Genomic DNA, 24,351 nt, shown 5'->3' on the forward strand with positions numbered 1-24,351 from the left:
TTTTGTGCTAGCATTTTCACTGTGCATGTTTAAGCATTAAGCTCAAAGCACCACTGTGCCTGAGTACAGCGTCATAGAGCTGCTGGCATGACTCCTGTTTAACGCTGTTTGGAACTGGCATGTCATAAAGCAAAGGGGTAAAAGTAAAGTAGCAGTAAACTACTATACACAGTATAAATACACTGAATAGTATTTATGTGAATGAAGAAACAAAAAGCTAATTTTGTGCATTCATCAGTGAGCGAGACCTGGATTATTTTCAAAACCCCAAAGAGGTTTGTAATGTAAAACACTGCAATGAAAACAGGCAGTTTTAATATTGCACATCGTTAAGATTTTGTCTTTTTAGTGATCAACTATGTACATAATTGAATTGTTCTAACATAAAACCCGTCCAGTTATCATTACAAATGGTGTGACACTTTTTTCTCACATTAAGTTTGACCCACGTCTGTCTCAAAGGAGAACAGCTTCTGGGCAGAAGAATATCCTCCACCAGGGGTAGCCACAAACACAATAATGAGAATCATAGTTCAATTCCTGAGCCATTTATTTGTCACATTTTTCAAAAGCTGTCCATCAAAATGTTGAGCTTCTCACAGAAATAACATCGAGCATTGAAACTAAAGTCAAACCTCTTAATGAGCATAAAAGTGACACAAAGTCAGAAGCGCTTTCAATTAAACGAGATATAAATTTTTCACCTTCATGTTTATACACCACACTGTCCTCTAAAACAGTCAACACCAAAAAGCATAAAGTAACTGTACATTCAGTTCCTCGAGGCATTCACAAACTTCTTCATAGTACCTTTTCACAAAACAAAAAGAAATCAACCATTAGCTTGCAATATATTATTCAAGTCAAAATAGAACAAAACTAAATAACATATTTAGTCAATAATAGGACTTATAATGCAGAAAACACAAACAGGCAGGTGTAATGATGTACTGATGTTAAGGAGGCTGTTCCCAACAAAGAAAAGTCCTTTAATGATCTTAAATTAGTAATGGTGTGAAAATTAAAAAGAAAAAAGAAAATGAATAGAAAAACCCCCACAGAAATAACTTTTACCAAAGGAAAAAAGAAAGAAGGAGTTCAGAACGAGTATAACTGCAGGTGTTCCTGTGAAACTGCTGCGTGGCAGTACAGTCCTGTCGCCAATAGTTCAAGAGCAATAGCACCAAAGAAATACAGGAAACACACGCAAAAATGTTTAGAATAAAGCACTGAGTGAAAAACATTCTACCAAGTCACTTGAAATATATCAACGTCAAAACAATAAGTAGCAAAGACTCTCCTCCACACCGTCCTCCACTGTTTAACAGTCAAGTACATTCAAAATTGTACAATTACACTGTGTAAGCAAACTTAAATAACATTAAAAAATATATGAAAAACTTAAATACAGGATCCAAAACAATTCAATGGAGAGATCGATGAATATACATCCTACTGATATGATCGAGTATTCTCGTGTGCAGTGCTGAAGATCCATATCTAAGTCCTAATAGAGGTAGTCATAATAAGATTGACAAAAATAAGCAAAAGAAATAATATCTGTGTTATGTCATGCAACAGAAAAATGCCAAATTATGCAGATGTACATATTCACAAGATTGGAGAATCAGCTGTCTTAATTGATGAATGAATACTGTGCATTTTTACACTGATGCTGGTGAGGAGTTTACGATGCTTTCACTGTGTGGGTCGTAAATTCTGCAAATCTTTGAAGACGAATGATGATGAAGCTGAAGGCTTCTTAAAAATGACTTTCAGCTGTCATTCAACAGTCATCAAACAGCAAAATGCCCCCAAAAAACTGGCACTGACTGAATCAGATTGGAGGCATAGGATGTGTCCTAAACAGTATGTATACATATTTCCTGTCGCTGAGCAGCCCCGGGCTGGGCTTTGTGCAGCCCCCAGCACTGGCTGAGTTGACCAAGAACTATTATTTTCTAAAACTGTATCTGCACCACTGCAAGCCAACCTTCTAGCTAAAATGCTTTTGGTGGATGAAGCCCTTAAGGGTGTTGCTCTTGTCTTCACATTGTGGTCTCGCTGTTGCGGTGATTGAGTGTATCGTTTTCCTGGCAGATCAGCTGGTAGGGCTTCTCGTTCTCCTCGATTACGGAGTTGCGCACCTCGGCGTCCTGATTCTGCAGCTCTCCGCGGGAAAGGTGCTCCACGATGCCAGCCCCGAGCGAGTCACCCAGCACGTTGGTGGTGGTACGCAAGCGGTCCCTGGGGAGACAGGAAGGACGAAGAATGGAAAAGGAGACAGTAGAGACAGTATTTGTGTATCATTTAAAGACATCCCCAGCCCAAAATTCACAAATGTGCCTCTAAACACAGGCTTTCTCATCTGTCACTCTGCATTATGCATCAGTAACCTTTGTAGTGGTGGGACCTCTGGGCTCTCTGAAGCTTTACAATGACATTTAGGCTGGCAGACCCACAGAACGGCACACAGACCAATCCCCATCAAGCTGACATTTAGTGAGAACTCACAAGAACCAATCCACAGCGATGATCAGTGTTATGTCCTCTGTGGGCAGTCCCACCGATGTCAATACGATCACCATGGTAACGAGGCCAGCCTGAGGGATGCCTGCTGCTCCGATGCTGGCAGCAGTTGCCGTGATACTGAGTGGGCGGTGGGAGGGATGGAGAGGAGAGTGAAGACATTTAATAAAGGGAAACAAACAACAGCACATGTGCACTTCTGGTGGGAGTAGTAGAGTGATAAAAGCACATGAGGAATTATAAAACGATGTAAATTATGTGCAAGCTGGTCACACAGCTTTATTTTCTATAAGCTGCAGAAAGTCGTGCACGTGCTGTCAAAGAGGACAATGTCACAAAGACGATTTTAGTATAACACAGTGACTATAAGAATATTTAGAAGCTGAAATCTACACGTTGGAATTTGTTAATGAAATGCTGACCAGGTGAATCACAGTATAAATACATAATGTCTTCTGGAGATGGGTGGTAATAAAGATGAAGCAAAGATTTCATGTGGAAGAACATTTCTGTGCACAAACTGTGCAGTAAGAGCTAACTGAGAAAAGTGTTGCTAATAATAGACTCACGGCTTGTTAGCCTATTAGCCCGTTAGCCTGTTGACACTATTTCTGAGGCCTCTCTGCGGCAGTTTGGTTGATCGATACACAGCTTCTAGTGCCGGTGAGTGTTAATAGCTGTTTTGTATTTTGTTTGGTGGTGCATGATGTTTGGTCATTTACTGTGAAAACAATACACACTTGACATCACCATTACCACAGTAAATCATCAGCTCTATGCAGCCTACAGCTTAATATTTGGGGAGAATAATGAAGGACATTACTCTATTTTTGAACTTCACTCATTCCAAAACAAAAAGGTGTCTGAATGGCTCCATCATCTGCAGTATTTGTGTATATGGTGTAAACCTCACCAAAGCCAACAAGGCAGGGTTACCTGATGGTGAGAATCTGGCCAAAGTTGAGGTCCATGTCATTGACTTGAGCGATAAAGATGGCTGCCACAGCCTCGTAGAGGGCAGTGCCATCCATGTTGATGGTGGCACCCACAGGGAGGACGAAACGTGTCACTCGTTTATCCACACGGTTGTTCTCCTCCAGACAGCGGAAGGTGATGGGCAGAGTAGCAGAGCTGCAGTAAGCAGGGACAAAGAGACGAAGCATCATGAGTTAGAACCCATCAGACACACACAATAAAATAACCTAAAACACAGTATCTGAGCAGGACAGAGGATGAGATTTACCTGGATGAGGTTCCCAGAGCAGTGATGAGCGCCTGCAGCAGGCCGCCAATGAAGATGTAGGGATTCTTCCTGGTCACCAGGAAGTAGAGCAGCGGCAGGACAAAGAGGCCGTGGATGAGGAGGCCCACAATGACCGACACGGTGTACATCCCCAGCTGGCCGCCCACCTCCGCCAGATTCTTCATCTCTACAATCTTTCCTGCAATCAGGAAGAGGATGCCCACTGGAGCATACCTGACAGGTGAGATGTGATGAGGATAGAGAGACAGACACACATGTTAAGAAACTGAAATGAGTTTCAATAACTAACTCAGGCCTTCAGGACACGAGCTTTACAACTTCACAACCACCCAGTATCATCTCCAGCTTGTTCAAACTCTTAGAGTCCTCACTGACCAGATGATAATGGACACCAGCCTCATGATGGCTTCATTCAGGCAGTCAAAGAAGTCCCTGAGGGCCTGGCCCTGCTGCTTCATGTTGCCAATGACCAGACCGAAGCACATGGAGAAAACCACCAAACCCAGAGCGTTCACGCCGGCAGAGGAGCCGGACACAGGGACAGTCTCCTCCACAGTCTCCTGTCAAACAAAACATGTGTATTTAAATCTGTATAAATAATAAGACTCTGACATCACCATGTCCTTGTTTTCTCCAGGGGAGATGTGTACGACTGTCACCCACCTGTATGGTGTGCAGCACCCTGCTGACATTCAGCTTAGACTCTGTGATGTTAAGAGAGTCGGTGAGGTTCAGGCTCACTGTCACGTTCCTTGTGTGCACAGTCTTCTTGTACACAGTTTTATACTGTAAGAGAGCAAGAAAATTAATCTAAAAAATCAACCAGCAATCGTATCAGGAATTCATGCATTCTCTTTGTGGCTGGAGTCTGGAGATGGATGATGGAGGTTGTGTAATAATATGAAATGTATGTGTTTTATGTTTCTAAAAAATGAAAATAAAAAATGTTAAAGGAAACAATATTAAATTTTATATGACTGATTGGAACAGACAGCCTCACCTGCTTGAAACAAGCCTCCACCAGATTGGGAGGAAACATGTTCCTGTGATAAAAAGGAGAAATTATTACGTTTATACTTGTATGTGGCTATAAAACAACACTACATGAGTCACAGCTAGTTGTACATTTTGTAATACTAGAACACGTTAAACAATAACCAAGTGATATTAAGAATGAGTCATTTGTTTCATCAGATACAATGGGTGCATGACAGCATACATTTCCACAATCACTGTTCTATCTGTTTTTATGACTGAATGTCCTCATAAGTATAAAAAGCCTTTGAAGGGATAGTTTGATATTTTGGGAAACGCCACTATCATTTCTGTCCATTAATTATGAAGCTACAGCCAGCAGCCAGATAGCTTAGCTTAGCTTAGTTTAGCTAAGTTGGCTTGGCTTAGCTTAGCATAAAGACTTGGAAACAAGAGGAAAAGGCTAGCCTGGTTCCATCCAAAGGTAAATCAGGCTTCCATCACTTTTACATGTGTAAAGCTCACGACTTAACCTGCTATACCTTGTGTCTTTTAATGCGTACAAAAATGGAGCAGGACTATTAGCATCATGTAGCATCATGTTAAATGTAGACATGAATGGTATCAAACTTCTCATCTGATTCTCAGCAATGTCGGACTATTGCTTTAAAGACAGCTGAGAGAACAACTCTGTACTTTTGAATGGTCTTTCATGCATTTAAGTTGTAAACCGGGATTAACCGGCGTATTGCTTTAGCAAAGCTATTCATAATATTTAAGCACAGAAATAGAAGTTTGGTATGGGACTAGTACTGTTGGAACTGGACAACAGAATTTCAGATGAACATACTGGGCTCATAAATCACAGCTTAAACCTATTCAATACAGGTGATTCCAGAGTTTCCAAGCGGTTACCTGATGAGATCCAGGAAAGCATCTGCAGCCTGAACTGGTTCTATGTTTCCACTGTTGGTCACAGGACTGTCCCTGCTGCCTTTCCCCGGCCGGATGATTATCACGATGACAATGCCGATGAACACGGCAATCAGGGTGGTCACCATGTAGTAGACCACTGCACGCACACCCATCTTACCTGACGCTTTGCTGTCCAAGGAGGAAATACCTGAGAGAGAGGAAGATGTGTCAGTTTGCTGTAAATTCAGATCTTGTTATCAGTGTTTGGTTTTCCTGACCCTGACTTGTGTGATTATTTCTTGCTGTGATTGGAGCTGTCGATATTTTAAGACCGGTATTCTCCTGAAACATGTTGGGAGCGTGTGTCTGTTAAAAGCCAACCTGTAACCAGACTGGAGACGATGAGAGGCAGCACCAGCATCTGTAGCATTCTCATTAGTAGCTCCCCAGGAAAGGCGAAGTACTTGATCTCCCTCAGGGACAGGTTGTGGGGGCGTAAAGCAATGCCCAGGATTACACCTGAACACATTTGCGCACAAAATGACAAAAAGGCTAATAAAGCCAACTGACTGTATAGAAGATAGTGGTACACCCCCTCCTCACTCACCCAGAGCCACAGCGGCGACAGTGAGCAGAACGAACAGGTTCCTCTTGAGGAAACCTTTGACAGTGTCCTTACTGATGGAGCTCATCCTCTCCTTCATGCTGCTGGCTCTCCTCTCCATGGCCCTGCGTATGCGCCTCCTCAAGTCTCCTCTCTCTGGCAGGGGGGGTTTGTCCGAGTCCTCGTTTAGGAAAAGGCTAGCGCTGGTTGGGGGCTTCTCGTTCATAATCAGCTCCAGCACCTGGTCCAGGAGGCAGGTCTCGTGGGAAACTGGCCGCAGGGAGAAGTACTTGGTCACATATTAAGTTTTTATCATGTGTGATTTTTGGCAGGAACTGCAGGCTGGGTGACATTTTGATGACATTGACCAACAGGCATGAAAGCATGAGCTCCCAAAAACAGATGACGGGAAAGTGTGAACTGGAGGGAAAGTCACGTCAAATGGACCAGAGCTGCTGTGTGTGTTTAAGGCTTAAGACTGTAAAACAAAACCAAGCCTGGCTGTAAAGCCATGAAACGGAAGGTATGCACCATGTGACCCTGGAGGGTACTTAACTCGTGGTGGTAGATACAAGCTTTATTTAATTAATTACATTTAATTTCTTTCTAATGCCCAAAGAGCAAATGCTACCTTTTCATGCAAGCTGCTTCAATCTAGTTGTAAAACAATGATTAGATGGACAAAAAACTAATAATAACAACTTGGATAAGTCATTATTTAGCAAAAACAGTAAAATTCACAGTTTCCCAAATGTTGTTTTTTTCTGTTTCATATCAATGTATATTAAATATATTTGAGATTAGGGACTGCTCAAGCAAGCTATGTGAAAACATTGCACACAACAATTAATCGATTAACTGGAAAAAATAATCAACAGATTCATCTGCAGCGAAAATAATTAGCTGAAGCTCGACCCCAGTCAGAAATCACATGAGCCAGCATGTGATAGTCTGTTGTAGCACATCATTCCTCAATCATAACGAGCCAGAAAAGGAGGGAAAATTGCTCATCAGTAAAAACATCTAATTTCTCAATTCTACCTTCCCCTGCCATAGAAATATAAAAGTAAAGCACTTGATATTAAATGTAGTGAAGTATCACAAGTAAAAGCACCTGCTCTAGACCTCATGTTGTACAGTACCGATGTCATTTTGAGATGTTAAGATTCTGAATAAAACTTGCTCTTATTTTGTAAAGACAATGCACAGTGGAAAATCCTTTTATGAGTATGTATTAAAACACAATACACATAATTTATGAGCCCTCTGGTTGGATCTCACCAACCAGCAACACCACTGAAACAGAGAGCATGCTCATTTTAATGTACACTGCATGACCTTCAATATGAAGCAAGCTACACGTGTGCTCTTCCTCCTTAACAACACGACTAACGCTGCATTTTTGTACAGTAAGTAAATATCAGCTCGTGTTTCTGATAATTTAGCTTAAGTAACAGATGGAACAACAACTTAAAAGTTACAAACATGAAGCGTCTGTTTAGTCTTACCGTGTTTGCCTCTGTCGAACTACACAAAGCAGTCTGTGCAGCACGTGGCTGTTCCTTATCTATCTAGGCTACAATACTTCCTCTGAATCACCCTCTGCAAACACACTTGAAGTCCAGCACTTAAAGACCAATAGAGTGAACAGGCAGCCTCTTCATCAGTTTGTCCTTTCCATCCAATACAGTCACTCCAACACCTTTATATGTTGATTCTCCCCTGAGGGATAAACACTTACCATATGACTTCATCTATTCTGCGTGCATCATTCATGTCTATTGATTTTCTTTTGTCCATTGTTCTGAGGCTCATATTTATCTTTTCATCCTACACACAATGTATGAGACCCATTGTTGAGCAGGCTGTGTGGAATGACCCCCGATAATCCAAGCCCATTATTTACTGTAGCTTGGTGTCAGATGGATATCAGCTCTGATGTTGCACCGCAGTCACAATGTTTTACAACAAGTCTGGAGGACTCAAGAGAGCTCTGACGGTCCTGTTGCACCACAGTGCTGAATGGATGAGAGTGAATTAAAAGGCGCATTAAATCACTTCTACTTTACCGGCTTCCTCAGTTTGGTATTTGCACTGAAATGGACCACTTCTGACTACAAAATGTAATGCCATGCTCTGTGCAAGTTCAGTGCAAATCAATGTCACCGAGAAGATGATGAAAGAACAATGAAGCCTCAACATCAGCTGCTGAACCAGACATCACCGTGCTTATATTATATATTATCAGACAGTCAGCTTAAAGATATAAGACTTATATCTCATTTCCTGTCATTCCTCTACTGCCAAATTAAAACAAACAAATGAACAAAAACATACAGTTGTTCAAAAAACATGTCTACTGAATTGATTAAAACAATGTCTGTGGCAGTATTTGTGGTCTTCAGTTCACCTCAAATGAATTTAGTGTTGCCCCTACAGACTGGTCCAGTCACACTTCAGCGATGTATTAATGCTGCATGAGCCAAATGGAGGCAGCCAGGCCAACAACTCTGAGCTACATGTCATTTTAACATGTTTAGTTAGTTTCCAGCTCTGAAAGCTCTGCGCTTTCTGTGAGTTACTGACAAGTTTCACAAAGTGTTTCTGGGCCCATGTAGTAATAATATTCTTTGTAGAATCATGTGTTGACAAAGTGGTGAACCTCACTCAAGCCATGCTTGTGAATGACTGAGCCTTTCCAGGATGCCCCTTTCATACCCAATCATGATACTATCACCTGTTACCAATGAGCTTGATTACCTGTGGAATGATTCAAACAGGTGCTTTTGGAGCATTCCACATCTTTCCCAGTCTTTTGTTGCTCCTGTCCCAATTTGTTTGAAACATGTCGCTGCATCATATTAAGAAAAAGCAGATATTTACAAAAAAAACTTGACATTTAATATATTGTTTTTGTGCTGTTTTCACTTTAGTATGTCAAAAAAGGCTTTACAAATGATCACATTCTATTTTATTTATGTTTTACACAGTGCCAATTTTTTTGTACCACTTTTCCTAAATCAACTCCATACAATAGGATTACGTCACCCTTGGGTAAACATGTGTTGTAATGTAATCTTTTTTCTTCTATCTATTGATCAGGTGTAATGAGAAATGAACACAAACACTGCAGTGGACGCCATATTCTTACATCATTCACAGCCCGAGTGAACAGCTGCACTTTTAACTGTCCCTTACCTGCACTACACTGTTTTACTGTTTCATCTGAGCAGCTGTGTCACCAGTGTGGTGCCCCAGCAGCGACCTGACTTCCAGTCTAAAGCCACCAGCTCTGCCTCAAACTGATCAGTCCTGGTCAGGCTGCAGGCAGCGCACTTCTGTCTGACAACCTAAACATCCAGCAATGGATTAACACAGACCAACTTTCAAACATCAAGCTGACAGCAAGGAAATGAGAGTCAGTAATGGAAAGCGTCAGTAACTAAAATGATCAACAGGTATTTTTTCATCCAGATAACAAAAAATATCTGACCATGAAACCCAAAACCACTGCAGCGCTAAACACTACCAACTATTTTAAAATTGAACTCAGTGTGATCAGTATTGTTGGTGAAGGGCATGCAGCCTGTAAAGCAGAGTATATTTCACACCTCAACTAAAACCACTTCAGGCTGACATGTTAGATTATACCAGCACACAGGAATCTCCTCTCAAGCTGCTGCAAACACAGTTTAAATTCTGTATTACAGTCTATCATATATTTCTTTATCTTCACTCCTGCAGCACAATAGTGGTACTTTAACAACTACCTCAGATATTCTTTGTAAGTTCATTTGTTTTATGCACAGAGCGTTTTCCCACTGATCCCACAGAACAGTATTGTTCCTTCAAAATCAGAGGGGGTGCACCTTATATGCTGCCATAAATGTGTTAGAGTCTCTAAAATTTCTCGATAGATCTGTTTTCTTTCTGTCCAGGCAAATTCAAATATGCCACATTCTCCACATAACCACACAAAATACAGAGACAGAAGAAGCTTCTCGGCTTTGCGAATGTCAGTCAGCTGTTCACTGGTTACTCACCACTCATGGTTTAGAGTCTGTGTCAAACAGTCCGATCAAAGTCAGATAGCAGCTCTCAGTTTCTCAGCTGTAGACAGACGGTGAGGACGATGGTGTGAGAGTGTCCAGAGCTGAGCGGCACAATGGCATCAAGGCTCACAGCTCTGCTCTCATAAGCAGACAGACATGAAAAGGCCTCTCATATGGCCTGACCTTCTCACACCACCTCCACACACACACGCACGCACGCACGCACACACATGCACAGAACAGCCAACCCATGACAAGTCCATCAAAGTCAAATCCATCCATCTAATCTGACCCTGCACCCTCAACACAATGTCTTTACACACCAGATCCTCTTCCCTGAACACACGGCACAGAAACCTGTCCAGGTGAAAGCATTTTGCACAACACAGCAATTTTAATATATAGATTTTTTTATTTCTAAAAGTAAAACAGTTTACTTATCATGAAGATTAATACTCAGCTGCACAATGTCTTCTGAATAGAAGTTGTTGTGGTTGGCTCCTTGTGTTCTCTTCTACAAGTTCCTGAAAAGCAACAACCTCTGGGGCTGAAAAAAGAAGCCAACGCTGGGGCCAAAAACTGCAGTTCCTCAAATGGCCACTTGAGGCTGGCTCCAAAAGTGAGTCAGTCCCCATAGACCTCCATATTAAAATGCCCAATGTTGCAGCAGAGATGAATATGTTTACAGCCTGGTACAAAAAATGGTTTTCCCCATTCATGACAACTGCATGGGGCTGAATTTCTATAGAATTCAGTTGTTTAAATCATTTTAAGGCTTAAAGTTATCATAATTATGGGCATGGCTGCGCTGCCAAGATGAGCCACTGACACTGAGCTTCACAGTGCATCTTCACAAACCTTTGGGTTAGAGACTGCGTCCATAGTACTAATGCCCAACCCACATTATACAGCAGGACTCCTGTTAATTAGGCTTATTAAGCATGAATATATTTTCTGTGTCACTCACCTGTGTTAAAATTTGGGGGGGGTTTAGAATTTTATATTCGTGATTGGAGGTATCGGTTTGCGTGTTGCAAACCGATTGAGAACCATCAGAAAACACAACAGAAATAAAAAAAATCCTGGAGCAGAGGATCAAAACAACAGAATTTTCATTTAGATTATGAAGCGACAGAAAAGGGAAAAGTTGTTCTTTCTCAAACAAGCTGTTAAAGTTTTGCCGCAGTCACTGACTTCCCAGTCCTCTATGATCTGACTTTAACAAGTTACTGGAAATTGAGTAAAAAAAAACATTTAAAAAATGATGGAAACATATGGCTAAGGAAATGAACTACATAGTGGAGTACCAGTGTAGTAGCAACAGGAGCAAATACCAACCAATCACATCTGAGTATGTAAATTCAGCATAAATTACTCCAACCTAAACAGCCTGGGAGCTTCACCATTCACGGGGACAAGAGGGAGACATGTAAGTCAAGATATCTCACACACTGCTGCGTGGAGTCTGACCAGTCCTCAATGAATCAATCTCCATCTCACAAGACCCCCAACTTCATGAGAGTGCACCACCAAACTGCTGCAACAGCCCATTGATACTAGATAGATAGATAGATAGATAGATAGATAGATAGATAGATAGATACCCTGTTTCTGCCTTGTAGTTGAGTCAAGCCGTCATGAGGAGACAGGTCTTCAGATGGCTGTCGTTCCTGCAGACTCTGCAAAAAACGGGGATTAAAACTTCATCAACCTTCCACACAAGTTTCACTCAGACGGAGCCAGACTCACCCAGAAAGTGACTTTTTAGCGGAAAGAAAGAGACCGTGTAACTACAAATGACACCTCTGTCTGTCCAAGTCGCTCCTCACACCGTCATGTGGATGCCTCTCTCTCCACCACCCAGCCGCTAATGAACTAGTGATGCCCACACACTGTATCTCCCCTCATCATCATCCTCACTGTTATCTCCCGTTTTACTACCAAGCGGCTGGCGCTTCATGCACGGAGCCTCCGGCGGAGAGGAGCGCCTGGGAGGTCCGCGTGGGAGGAGGAGAGGTTAAGGATCCTTCAGGAGAGAAATAAATAATAAAGATGAACCACCTGCTGCCCGTCCGCAACAATGAAGCCACTGTGAAATATTCTTAATGGATTTCATCCATTAGATAACAAGGGCTACCTCACGATAAGGTGATTGATTATCTACATGGTGATGCCTGCACGCATGGTGCTTGTCAAACAGTGAGTTTGGGTCCTGAAGGAGGCAGCAGCATAAACACACAGCAGCTACTACAACACGCATCCGCTCAGTGCTCTGGAGCTCTCTGGGGAGCTGGTGGATTTGTAACCCTTTGGCACTCTTTCCTCTCTCACCCACTCATCGTGTTCACGTTCACAAAAGTTGCATTGATATGCATGAAGCCTACCACACACTGAAAAAAAGACTGCACCATATTTGTGCAGTTTTATCTATCATGTCGAGAGTTTTATTATATCACAAGTGTAAAACCACTGATGGGTTTGAATAAACAGCGAGAGCATAAAAGCAGTTACAGCCTTTGCAGAAGTTTAACATCTTCAAATAAACTCTTTAAAATGTACATTTGGAAGTAAGAAACCTGAGTTTCTTCAAGTTTGAACATGAAATTCATTTTAACATTGTGCATGCACAACGTTCAACCTTCAAACTGCTTCCCATCGAATCCCAAAAGCTTCCTCAGGAGATGAAGTTGCCCTGGCTCTCAGTTTTCTGAGCACTTTAAGGACTTCTTGTCCATACTGGCTGTAAAGACAATGTGTTTGATTCCATCTGTTGAGATGAAGATCATGTGATAAGACTGAAAGCTCCAGAATTGCTGCTCAACTTGTAAAGAAACTGCTGTGCTGAACTTGCCAGCCACGGTGGATATGAAGTCCTCAGAAACGCTCGGAAAAACTGAAATTTTCTTAATCTACATTTCATTGACAGCTAGGAAACTCCATGTGCTTAAGACTGTGGGATCATATTGAAAGCTCCAAAACAGGCATTAAATGAACCTTATGTTTTTCTTATGAACTTTATTGCCAATGGTGCCTACATGAAGGGAAAACTTCAAACCCAGTATGATTTCTCTTTACAGCTGCAGCACCAAAATTCTACCTGGTCTGTTTGGATATTAAAATAAAGCTCTGTGGTTTTGCCACACAGCATGTGTTTGTATAGATGGACCCACCAAGTGGTCCGGCAGAAAGAGATGTTAATTAACAACAACAGTCTCACACTTCTCTGCCGTTTATCAACAGAACACACAGTTAACCTCTGCATGCCCATACGTTTTCTGAAAAACAACGCGCAGAGCCACTCTCCAGCCGTTCATTACACCTAGCACGCAGCAGATGAATGTGAGGCTGTGGACTTCCCTCTGGTTTCAATCTGGTGCAGGACCAAAGTGATAGCAGCAGATTGCATCGCCATGGCAACACAATTATCCTGCCATAACGTGGGAGGCGAGGATCATGTATGATCCACGGGTGGATGGCGTAATTATTCACCCGCCTGCAGGAAGGAACGTTTATCTCTTCTGTGTTATCTTTAGACATGAAGGAACATATCGACTGTTCAGTTTGATGGATTTTGTTGTGAGCGTGTGTAAATTAATACATTAAAAAATAGATTGAAATTGCGAAACTCAAGTCTGGCAGCATGGCAACAAAATTATGAAGAGTCATCATAATTTGTAAATGCTGATTGAATTATGGCACACGGTAGCTCCTGTAATGAAGTCGGGTGGTCATCGTTCCCACTTACAGCTGTCCATTAGTTACCAGGCAACATGCAGTGTGTTAATGTTGTCGTATTGGCGAGAGCGCACTCACATTGAGAGTCTGAGCGCTGCCTGAGATGTTTGTGCATCCACTTTATTCTGTCATAACGTGGTATAATAGTATTATGATGCTCAGGCAAGTGGAATGGAGCATGCTTCCTTCTGTCCCTGGAACAAAATAACAGGCACACACACACACACACACACACACACACACGGTTCACTCATCAATTATTTCTCAAAGGGGGGATATTAGCTCAGCGTTGCCCTAAATCGACCCTCTCCCATGATGTGACCAGGTGTTATTTTAAGATTTAAAAGAAATTACAGCTAAGTTTGGGCCTGAGAAAAGAATCTCAAACTGCAGCTGCCTCTTTGAAAACAGTGATGATGAAATACGTTGAGAAAGAAAATGAATTGGGTGGTGCAGCCTGAAAGAACTGGAAATTGATCTAATTTGCTACATCTTTAAGTTCTGACTGCAGTTGCTCAGTGCAGAAATTGGACGAATGTGTGCTTCTAAAGGCCCGAATCAAAATGAACCGCTGCTGCACATCAAAATCAAACTTCTCTCACAGGCTTTTTTAATAGCGAGTCACTTTCTGCCAGTAGTTTTTCTGCATCGTGGCCTGTTTTTTTCCCCAGTTCAAAGGCAAGTGATTGGTTCCAGGCTCACATATTTAAGAGATGAAAGTCGAGAAAGCTCTCTGTATCAAAATGCCTTGGCGAACACAGAAAGGTCAGGGAATAGATTCTTTGCTTTGAAATGTCAGCTGATTACTTTATAACGGGCAACATGAAGCTATTTGAAGGGCCTGTAAGATAAAAAAGGCTTTGCAGTGTGGAGAGGACAGGGGTAAAAATAGAGTTACTTCTGATCTTCCTGTATTGGTGCTTTATCAATAAATGGTGGAGAGGCATGTTTCGTTTTCAGTCTTTTTATATTGGAGAAGCATTCACAGAGTAAACTGGATACAAATGCAAAACTTTTTTGCTCTGCTGAAAGTTTACAAAATGTGGAGCTGGACAGACTTAATTCAAACAGAAAAAATGGAAAGGTTTCATTCCAAAATGGTGAATTGAAAAAGTGTTAACCTGACTCAAAACAAGACTTGATTTTGTATTTTGACTCTTTCAGTCTTTATGAGACTTCTTTTAGGCAGGCTGTACCTTTAACATTGATTTACTGTTAAATCAGCATGATGCTGACCCCCTGCTGCATTATTATTATTATTTTATGCTGATAAAGCAGAAACCTGTTTTCCTTACAGTGGATATTTCATTTTGGAATGAAAACTTAAATTTTACACATCTGATTATAACGATCCCAACCCCTGAAAAAGTTGGGACGCTGTTTAAACATAAATAAAAACAAAATGCAGTCATTTGGAAACACACTGTGTTCACAGACAATTGTTTTACTCAGTGTTCCTGAGCCCACACACTAACATCCATCACTCCACATCTTTGTCTTGTGTTGCTCCTGTCCCACCTTGTTTTGAAACATGTTGCTGCCTTTCTACTGTTCCATGTCAAAAATGTTTTACAAATGATCACATTACGTTTTATTTACGTTTCAATCAGCATCCCAACTTTTTTTTAGAACCTGGGTTGTAGATTAGATGTTAATTTTGTACAAATGGTTCTATTAAACACAAACATGTTATTATATATACCACTAGCATAACAAAAAAGAGGCAATAAGATCACCAAAGATAAAATATTATTATTGTAGTAACATTTTCAGGATTGCAACAATTCAAAGCCAAAGTCTTGTTTGTGGTTGTACGGTTTCTGGTTAGTACTAAAATCACTCCTCTACAATACTGTGTAGTGTATTCTACCAGAGGCAGCGAATCACTGCTGTGCTGCAGAAACCACAGTGGAATGGTAAAATGAGAAGCAGAAACAAATCATTAAACTTAGTGGTATTAAGTGTTCATTTAAGGTTACTGTGCACATTCCCAGATATCAAACAACATTCACTCAGTGTCAACTTGGATTTTTGGTCAGTGACAATAAACAGTTTGAAAACATTTTACAGGCTGAGACAATCTGAACGTAGCTGATTCCAGTGTGAAACTACTGGCTTTGTTTGCATCTAAACGGCAAAATAGCAGAACCTGGTCAAGGTAATACTTGAGGGTGAATGTACTGAAGATGAAATGATGGTAGGTCTGTTTGTATGGGACATAATTAGTGTAACTTGGAAGAAAATGTGCATTTTGTTACATAGACTCAGAAAGAGAGATGTTACTGCCCCACACATGTAATAGACATTAACAAAAAGAGAGAACGGAGAGATGCATCAGTTAAAGGATAATTAGTGAAAGGACATTAGTATGCATTAAAAGACTGAGCCTACAGGTCAATGGTTTGTTGTACATAACAAAAAGAAAGATTACAAACACTTTACATATTTTGATCACTTTTCAGCACCTCTGCTTTTACTTTGGCATTTGATGCTGTAGTCTTGACAAGAACAACAGCAGAACATTGTTTTATTTTTATTGAAATGAGATGAAATGCCGATCATTGATGGTACAACAGCAACAGACATTCTTGATGTATCAAAACCATCAAGACCAGCTTTGGTCAGTTGCATGAAGCCGGACTACGATTACTCCCAAAGAACTCTTATCAAGCATGGATATTTGGCAAATACTGTGTCTCCTCAGTGGGAATGACTCAAATGATGGAGAGCAAGCACTATGAAAGCTCTTCCAAAAACTAATTTCAGCCTGCTGTTGTTCAAAAATCAAAACCACCGCAATCACTCTGAATATCTGCATAAATTATTTGCCTTTTATAATCCGAAACAACATTTTTAAATGGGCAAAACTGTTGATTTTAATCAAAATGAGTCAAAAGGGATGGTGTGAGTTCTGGAACACTTCTCTTTATGTGAAAAGGTCGATAGCAGCTGGAGGCAAAAAGTGGACTCGAAAGACTCATTACTGAAATGTTTATCGTGTTCTCAGAGTGAATTCTTCCCTCAGTTCGAGAGCCGATTCAGATTAAATGTATTTGAGTGCTGTAGATCTGAAAGAGCACCGTCTCGTTGTCCAATGACTGATCAGAATGACTAAGAATTGACCTGAGCAGACTCAGGCATCTGGTTATGTCACCTACATATTAAACAATCTGATGTGGTTTGCGTAATATTTTTACATTGACATAGTTATAAAGGCCACCATCATCTGAATTCGTGGGAGTCTCAGTGTATGAGAGTGTTCAGTCCTTAGTTATTGTATTTCCTTTGTGGGTATAAGTAGCGGCACTATGTTCCTATCTGGGGCAACCACCCATAGAGTGTTTGACAGCGTCCTCCAACGACTTTCTGGTTACCAGTAGCCGCACCACGCACTCATTCTTCTTTGTTAGTCTTTTACGAGCCTTGTCGTGGGTCACCATGGTCATGTCCCAGCCGTTCACCTGGGAGGAAGAGCAGAACTTTGTCTGAGAAAAGGTGTCGTCATTCTCTCAAATTTACGTTAACACTGCGTTGATTGACGGGAGGAGTAAGGTGAGGACTGCTCTTGATGCACAGCTCCTGTCTGACTCTTTAGTGTACACATGGTGCCATCTTGTGGATCTAGACCAAAGCTCTGTTTGACTACACACCTGCATTATTTTGTCGCCCGTCCTCAAGCCTGCCTCGTCTGCCGGTCCTCCTGGTGTTGTCCTGGTCACGTAGATGCCCTTTGGACAACATAAACACATTATTAAACAATATAGACAATCTAAACACCTAAAACAAGTTAACATATGGCACCTGAAACACACAACACAAATACTGTAATATAATACAGTCTCTGGTTTGACTGTAATCATTAAAGCATGTTTAGATTCATAGCATTAATGAGGGAAAACTCAGCCCTTGAATAAGGCCCAATACTGACTAATATTCACAATTGCAGTAAACAAGTGGCGTCTAATATCCAGTATATTATCCAAGATAGAACTAAGACTACAACGAACCATTTTTTTGATTAATTGTCTGATCATTTTGTCTAAAAAATGTGAATAATGCCCATCACACATTGCTTGTTTTGTTCAATCGACAACCAAAAGTCAAGTCAGTTAACAGAGAAGTAAAACAGAGCAAAGCAGAAAATCCTCACATTTGAGAAGCTGGACACATTTTTGACATGGTTGCTTCATGAATGATCAACTGATTTTAAAAATAGTTTTCTGCTGATTGAGTTGATTGGCTGACTGGTGTCTCAGCACCACGCCCAACAGATACCTCAAACAAGACAGAGGCCCGTTGTTCTTTTCAGAATAAATGTTTGCGAGTATCGATGAGATAAGAACACCTGAACAGCTCTGCGGGAAAGCTCCAGTAATGCTCATAAATGTGTCAAGAATATCTAAAGGATAGCCTGAAAGGTCAAATCCTGAAGAAAGGTACAGTGCATGTACACATTCAGCAGGTAAGACACGACTTTGTGTAAACCCACAGTTTTCCTTCCTATGACATCAGTGAGCTGAGTGTGGTTTGTTCCCACCTGAGGCTGCAGGTGATGTGTTCAGGCCTGCCCCTCATTCATAGCTCACCAGAGTACTGCAGCAGGACAGGGGTGTGATCAGGAACAGAGGAAAAGTCAGGCGGCATGTTATACCACATTATAGTTCAATTGATAGCTCACCCTCACTGCTGTCTTTTCTGTACTTCATGTTGTACGTATGACAACGTCTCACTATTACCATTCATCATCTTCTCGACTGCTTTTATGGACTGTCTCTGTTGTTTTATCGTATTGTGTTTTGAATTGTCCTGGTGTAGTTTTGAACACCCAACTATGGATAACCAACTCAAATTCAATGAGAATTATAGGATTTTTGTTTTGCTTAAATAGTTTTAATGTATTTGATTTAAAGAGATTAACTTAAGTTGAACTTTCTGTTATTTGATTTTGAATAATTGAGCTCAAAATTCTCAGATATCGATAACGTCTTAATAAATACAGACATAGTGACTTTGTGTCGATGACTTACCCCTGGCTGTAACATGTTTCTAATTACAAAGAGCTGATGGACACACACACACACACACACACACACACACACACACACACACACACACACACACACACACACACAGACGTACTTTGTCAGTCTTGTCCTCAGAGAAGGGGTTCTGTCCGGGGTCCTGGTCTATCCCTCCTCCAATACTGAAGCCCAGGATCAGATTATCTCCCTGCCGCAATTTGTTGATCTCAATTCGTTGCTGTTGGACAAAAAACAAAAAAAAACAAAACAAAAACTAGGATTACCACCTTGCAGCTGTATGCCTCCGCCAGCCGTGACATGTATGAGTCTAGTGAATCACTTCCAGTGAGACGCATGCTGTCTTCACTTAGAGACTATTCTTACAGAGGAGGACTAATAGAGAGCTTCATCACATGGTGTACCGACAATCACTCAACAGCAACACCAATGAGCTTGCGGTGAACTACAATGCTTCAAATGTGAATGTTGCTGCAAATAAGCTACAAATTGTAAAACATGGATGCTTCACACACCTCACAGCACAGAAGATCTATACAATCAGCACAGTTTCAAGGTGGACACCCAAGATTAGTGTCACCAATTCAGCATCTGACCGACTGTGAAATATGGTCACAACCTGCCCTTTATGGTATTGAATATTGGGCAGAAAAGTGTTTTTGCAGAACGCTATGATGTCACAGTGAAGCTGACCTTTGACCTCCTGGGTATAAAATATCATCACTTCATCATTTTATCCTATGAGACAATTGTGTGAAATTTTGCTATGAATCTATTTATGTGCTATGATCAAAAATAGGTTTTGTCAGGACACAGTGACCTTTGACCACCAAAATCTAATGAGTTCATCCTTGAGTTGAAATTTTTGTGCCAAACTTGAAGAAATTCCTTCAAGACATTCTGGAGATATCGCTTTCACGAGAATGGGACAGACAGAAGTACTCTATGTACAGAAGTATGGACAGATGGATGGATGGACAACCCGAAAACATAATGCCTTCAGCCATGGCTGTCACCATTACACTGCCAATACAAAACCCATGACACACTTTGTTTATAACTACTGTTACATACTGACAATTCTCTGATCAGGAAAGCAGTGGACATAGAATAGTAGCAGTAATCTCATTTCTCAGAGGTCTGAACCACTTGTCACTCAGTGCTGGGACAATAGTGTCTCTACAGCAGTGTCACAAGTGGACACAAGTCCCTGTCATTACTGTTCTTGTTGATTAAAGAGACTCCAGTTCTGTTTGAGGAACAACTGTTTTTGTTTTTTGTTTTTTTTTTTTAGATGTAATAGTCCAACTAAAAATCCTCACTCCCAAAACACTCCTCAGCAGTTCCCGAAATTGTTTATTTGGCTCAAATTTTGTAAATGAAACAGGGCACCCTGGGGTTTTTTTGTGGTAACTGTCATTATCCATAATTGCAACATGAACAGTATTGAAAACACAGCAACAGCAAAACAAAAGGTTTGATATCAACTCTCAGTCACATTCAGCGTGTCATCAATTCAAAGGCAGGTAAATGACAGTATATACGGCCCTGATTTATCCGCTGCAGACAACTTTCACAGCATGACACATGATGGATTTCAAAGGCAGTTGCCAAGTAATTGAAGTCCATCGTGGAACAGAGACTTTTTATGAGCACAGCCCTGCCCTTGACACTGACAAGCAGCTGCAGGCTCACTGACCAGACGGATGGATGACTCTGACAGTAGGACTCCTCACAACACAAAGACTGCCTGTGTGTGTGGTGATGAATAACCAGACATTCACTGCGTGTTTACAATGAAGTCTAAGGATGTCTGGAACTTTGATAATACTGATTAAGTGTCTGTCAGTCAGTCAGGAATTGCAGGCATGATAACACATTTTTCTCTCCTAGTAAAAGAGAGATTTACAGGCCTGATGGGTTAAAAAAAAGAACTAGTTAAACTTTAAATGGGAGACTACTTGTATATAAAACAGCCTCATTTCTATATGTGGACTGAGAAATAACAAAAAACTGCAGTACAGACATGCCAAAAAATGTATTTGACGTCATTTAGAGAGTATTTCACAACCAGGGAGCTCTTCAACTGTTAATTGTCCCACTCAGTCGATGTCTTTGTCAGAACTCCTTTCTAACTAAACTGAAGTGATCCTTATTGAAAAACTTTGTGATGTGTTTATGTAGAAAACAAAGAAACAAATAATATTGGCTGACAAATTGTAACATACTGGCTGATAGAACTCAACATATCCATTTCAGTATCCGCCTAAGAAACACGACATTAGATAAGATATAATAAACTTCACTTGTGACAGTCAAGCGTTTCTAGCTGGTAGTGTTTGAGTGTTTTTTATTTATTTTTTAAATTTTATTTAAAACGTTAACCTCCATACTTCCTTAACACTTAATTCCCCCCACCCCACCCCACCCCACCTCACATGTGACATTTTGGCAACTCTGGCTGGGCTAAATCCAAACCATCTCAGTCATATCTATCGCTTTCTTTGGCTAAATCATAATGATCTATTTGCAACTGCGAGAATTCCTGCAGCATATGAATGCAGCGCAAAAAAATAAAACAGTCCAACTGTACTTTATATTCTGTGACTTTGTGTAAAGTCCACCAGGAAGACTGAATCACAGCGACGGTGGTGACGCCCATCTGTACGAGTGAATAAATGTCAAGATATTCACCTCTTTTAATTAAGAGTAAACAACAACATGTATTTTCTATCATATTTCGACGGCCCGGTTGCTGTTACTGCGGTTTGACGAGTTATTCGCTAAAATTAACCACCAAGGACGGTTTTTTTTTTTCAACGTTGAAAATGCTAGTAAATGGCTCCTGGCGGGGCAGGTTGCTTTCACGGTCTACACTTCAGCTAAACAAAGAAAGTAATGTTTCAGTTCATACGGCTAGCTAACGTTAGTGAGAGCACCATGGCTAACTCACAATAGTTCAGTCAGTTAAGTGCTGATACGGTTTTACGCTAACGTCGGACCAGAAACTGAACAATAGAGTCCCGTTGAATGGAAACAGCTCTGCTCCCAAACTTACCACGACAGCAGTCACCGGCTGGCCTGGGACGAAAGACATGGTGTCGCTAGAAAGTTTAGGCTCGAAAACGTGGAAACTTGCGACGACTGTTGTGGTAAAAGTCAGAAAAAAAACAGGTCTCGACAACAGGACAACTTCCGAGATGACTACATAAGTACCAGCAGGATGATCCCTGGATGGAAACCAAAGGCTTTCCAGATGACGTCACTTCGCCTCCTCGATTATCAGATCTGCGTGTTTTTTCGCACGGGGTAGCCAGGGAGGGCGGTGTTTAACAGCTAGTCGTCGCCCCACCGACTCTGTGAAGACAAGCGTTACAAATCGAACTCTCCGAGGGATTGTTGGTCCTCTGTTTGTTCCGGCACACGGCTGGGTGTTTTCCTTAAAAGGAGCTGGCAAAGAGTGACCTCCATTGTGATCCCGCAGACAGTCCATCCCACCTACTTAACCGAATATCGGAGGGACCGCCTCACGTGCGAAGTCTTCAGGTCCCTCTATATGTTATGAAGGGAAAACAGTCGACCAGGCGCAGTGAGAAGGTAAGTAATTGTCCTTCTTTTTCACATAAAGTACTTTTGATCATCTTTCTATGCGTGTGCTTTCTGTATTTTTATTTTTATTTTTTTTATTTCTATAATCATGGAAAGTGTAAGCGTATTTTTTTTTTTTTTTCTGTCAGCAATGGGGCTCCATAATCAGCCTATTTGCATTTCTATTTAAGTAAAATGTCAGAGGTGATTCTGAATGAGTACCCGTGGTGGAAAATAACTAAGGGAATTTACTGTATCGTAGTCTACTTCACCTTATTTACTTGAGTCATTGTAGGCTACTGTGTATTTATACTTTACTACATTTCAGTGGCAAATGTTGAAGTTTTCACTCCACTTTAATTTTTAACATCTACAGCTTCAAGTTATTTTGTATATTACGACAAGTACAGGTTCCTGGTCAAATTAAAATCCAAGTTCTTTACACCACCACAGCATTCACCCCAATACCGGGTGAAGAGGATGTCACAGAAGCGACGGGAGAAACCAAAGAAAGGAGGAAGAGGAGGAGAGGGGATGGGAGGAGCTTCACAGGGCAGACACAGAAACTATGTAAATGTACAGTATGGGTGAATAAGCTAGGGTGTCCCTGATTTGTCATAGTCAAAATCACAGATGCTAGAGTAATATTTATTAGAACACATATAACTGGAAACCAATACAGACTGAACAAGAAATGTGATTTATCAGCTCAGCCATGTAACAAGATTTAATGCTTTAAAATAATTATCTTTTCATGCACATAAATGTGAAATATTGAGCTCACATGCTTTATAATCCTTATCTCTAGCTGTTATGACCACAAAACAAAAACCTGACCAAGTCATTTACAGTAAAAATGAAATGACGTGTTTGGGAAAACACTTCCGCGTCCACAAAGTGTGAAAAGGTGAATTTTTCTCACTTGTATGTTTTGACCGGTGAAACAAGTTTGACCAATACTTGCTTCTGCTTCTTCCAGCTTCCCTAATCCTCTGGCTGATAACAGATCAGCATGTGATGCTACAGGACATGTCATGTATTCAAAGCAGCTGACATTGGCTGTTTCATTTCTGATTTACATGTGCTGCATAATACTTCCTCCTGTTGCCTTTTTATGCTTTGTCAGATTACCAAAGAGTCATATAAAACATTTAACCTTTAAAAGCTGAGCCAGGGGAGGATTAGCTTCAGGGGAAATGCCTGTGTAGATTACCTCTTCTTGAGTAGCGATGTTGATCTGTGTTGTCTTTGTTGAATAAACTAACAGATAAATAAAAATAAATAAATAAAGCTTCCACCAGGCACTGGCACTAGTTACACTCACATGAAGAGAGCAGTTTACTCTATTTTATGCTCTTAACACCTGCAGAGCAACTGCTTTAACTTCCAGGAAGTTGAGTCCTAAACAAAGTAAGCATCTGGAGCTTTGATTCACTTATGTAAAGGAGTATATTGCAAGCTCCCAAAATTATAAAGGAATAGTTTAACATTTGGGAAATACACTGATTTGCTGCAGAGTGAGGGTTACTTCACTGCTCCTTGCCATGATATAGTACAGCACATTTACTCTCATAAAACTGTGAAGTATTTCTATGCTTTGGTTTTTGGATGGATTAAACAATCGAGTAATCATGTGGTCATTATTAAGCA

At 40.9% G+C, this 24,351-nt stretch overlaps 2 protein-coding genes across 4 annotated transcripts; both read right to left on the reverse strand.

Moving 5' to 3' along the window:
- Positions 1–532: 532 nt before the first annotated feature.
- Positions 533–12,380, reverse strand: slc1a6 (solute carrier family 1 member 6). 2 transcript variants are annotated; one of them, XM_076726956.1, is made up of 12 exons: positions 12,089–12,380; positions 11,944–12,018; positions 6,291–6,557; positions 6,065–6,202; positions 5,684–5,891; positions 4,794–4,836; positions 4,457–4,579; positions 4,169–4,353; positions 3,773–4,006; positions 3,466–3,660; positions 2,515–2,649; positions 533–2,247 (listed from the first exon to the last, which is right to left on the reverse strand). In XM_076726956.1, the coding sequence occupies exons 3-12, from the start codon at positions 6,511–6,513 to the stop codon at positions 2,049–2,051; spliced, it is 1,683 nt and encodes a 560-aa protein (XP_076583071.1). In that variant the 5' UTR covers positions 6,514–6,557; positions 11,944–12,018; positions 12,089–12,380; the 3' UTR covers positions 533–2,048. The 2 variants fall into 2 exon arrangements, with proteins under 2 accessions (XP_076583071.1, XP_076583070.1); XM_076726955.1 differs by lacking the exons at positions 11,944–12,018; positions 12,089–12,380 and adding an exon at positions 10,331–10,519.
- A 2,642-nt stretch (positions 12,381–15,022) lies between these two features.
- On the reverse strand, positions 15,023–22,366 carry tax1bp3 (Tax1 (human T-cell leukemia virus type I) binding protein 3). Of its 2 annotated transcripts, XR_013077017.1 has the most exons (5): positions 22,172–22,366; positions 19,214–19,333; positions 17,725–17,802; positions 15,707–17,535; positions 15,023–15,451 (listed from the first exon to the last, which is right to left on the reverse strand). XR_013077017.1 is itself a non-coding variant. In XM_076726963.1 (4 exons), the coding sequence occupies exons 1-4, from the start codon at positions 22,208–22,210 to the stop codon at positions 17,389–17,391; spliced, it is 384 nt and encodes a 127-aa protein (XP_076583078.1). In that variant the 5' UTR covers positions 22,211–22,357; the 3' UTR covers positions 15,023–17,388. The 2 variants fall into 2 exon arrangements, 1 of the variants encoding a protein (XP_076583078.1); XM_076726963.1 differs by having other exon boundaries at positions 15,023–17,535; positions 22,172–22,357.
- Positions 22,367–24,351: the final 1,985 nt, after the last annotated feature.

The sequence above is a fragment of the Chaetodon auriga genome, chromosome 3 (genome assembly GCF_051107435.1).
Source record: "Chaetodon auriga isolate fChaAug3 chromosome 3, fChaAug3.hap1, whole genome shotgun sequence".
NCBI lineage: Eukaryota > Metazoa > Chordata > Actinopteri > Chaetodontiformes > Chaetodontidae > Chaetodon > Chaetodon auriga.

Excerpts from the sequence above, each read along its gene's own strand:
- tax1bp3 (XM_076726963.1), bottom strand. The coding sequence starts at position 22,210 with ATGTCTTTCGTCCCAGGCCAGCCGGTGACTGCTGTCGTG. Across the intron at positions 17,803-19,213 it reads CTGAGGACAAGACTGACAAA|GGCATCTACGTGACCAGGAC; the intron begins GTACGTCTGTGT and ends TGTTGTCCAAAG. Across the intron at positions 17,536-17,724 it reads CGGGCGACAAAATAATGCAG|GTGAACGGCTGGGACATGAC; the intron begins GTGTGTAGTCAA and ends TCTTCCTCCCAG.
- slc1a6 (XM_076726955.1), bottom strand. Across the intron at positions 4,580-4,793 it reads TGGAGGCTTGTTTCAAGCAG|TATAAAACTGTGTACAAGAA; the intron begins GTGAGGCTGTCT and ends GCTCTCTTACAG. Across the intron at positions 2,650-3,465 it reads GGCCAGATTCTCACCATCAG|TATCACGGCAACTGCTGCCA; the intron begins GTAACCCTGCCT and ends CCGCCCACTCAG.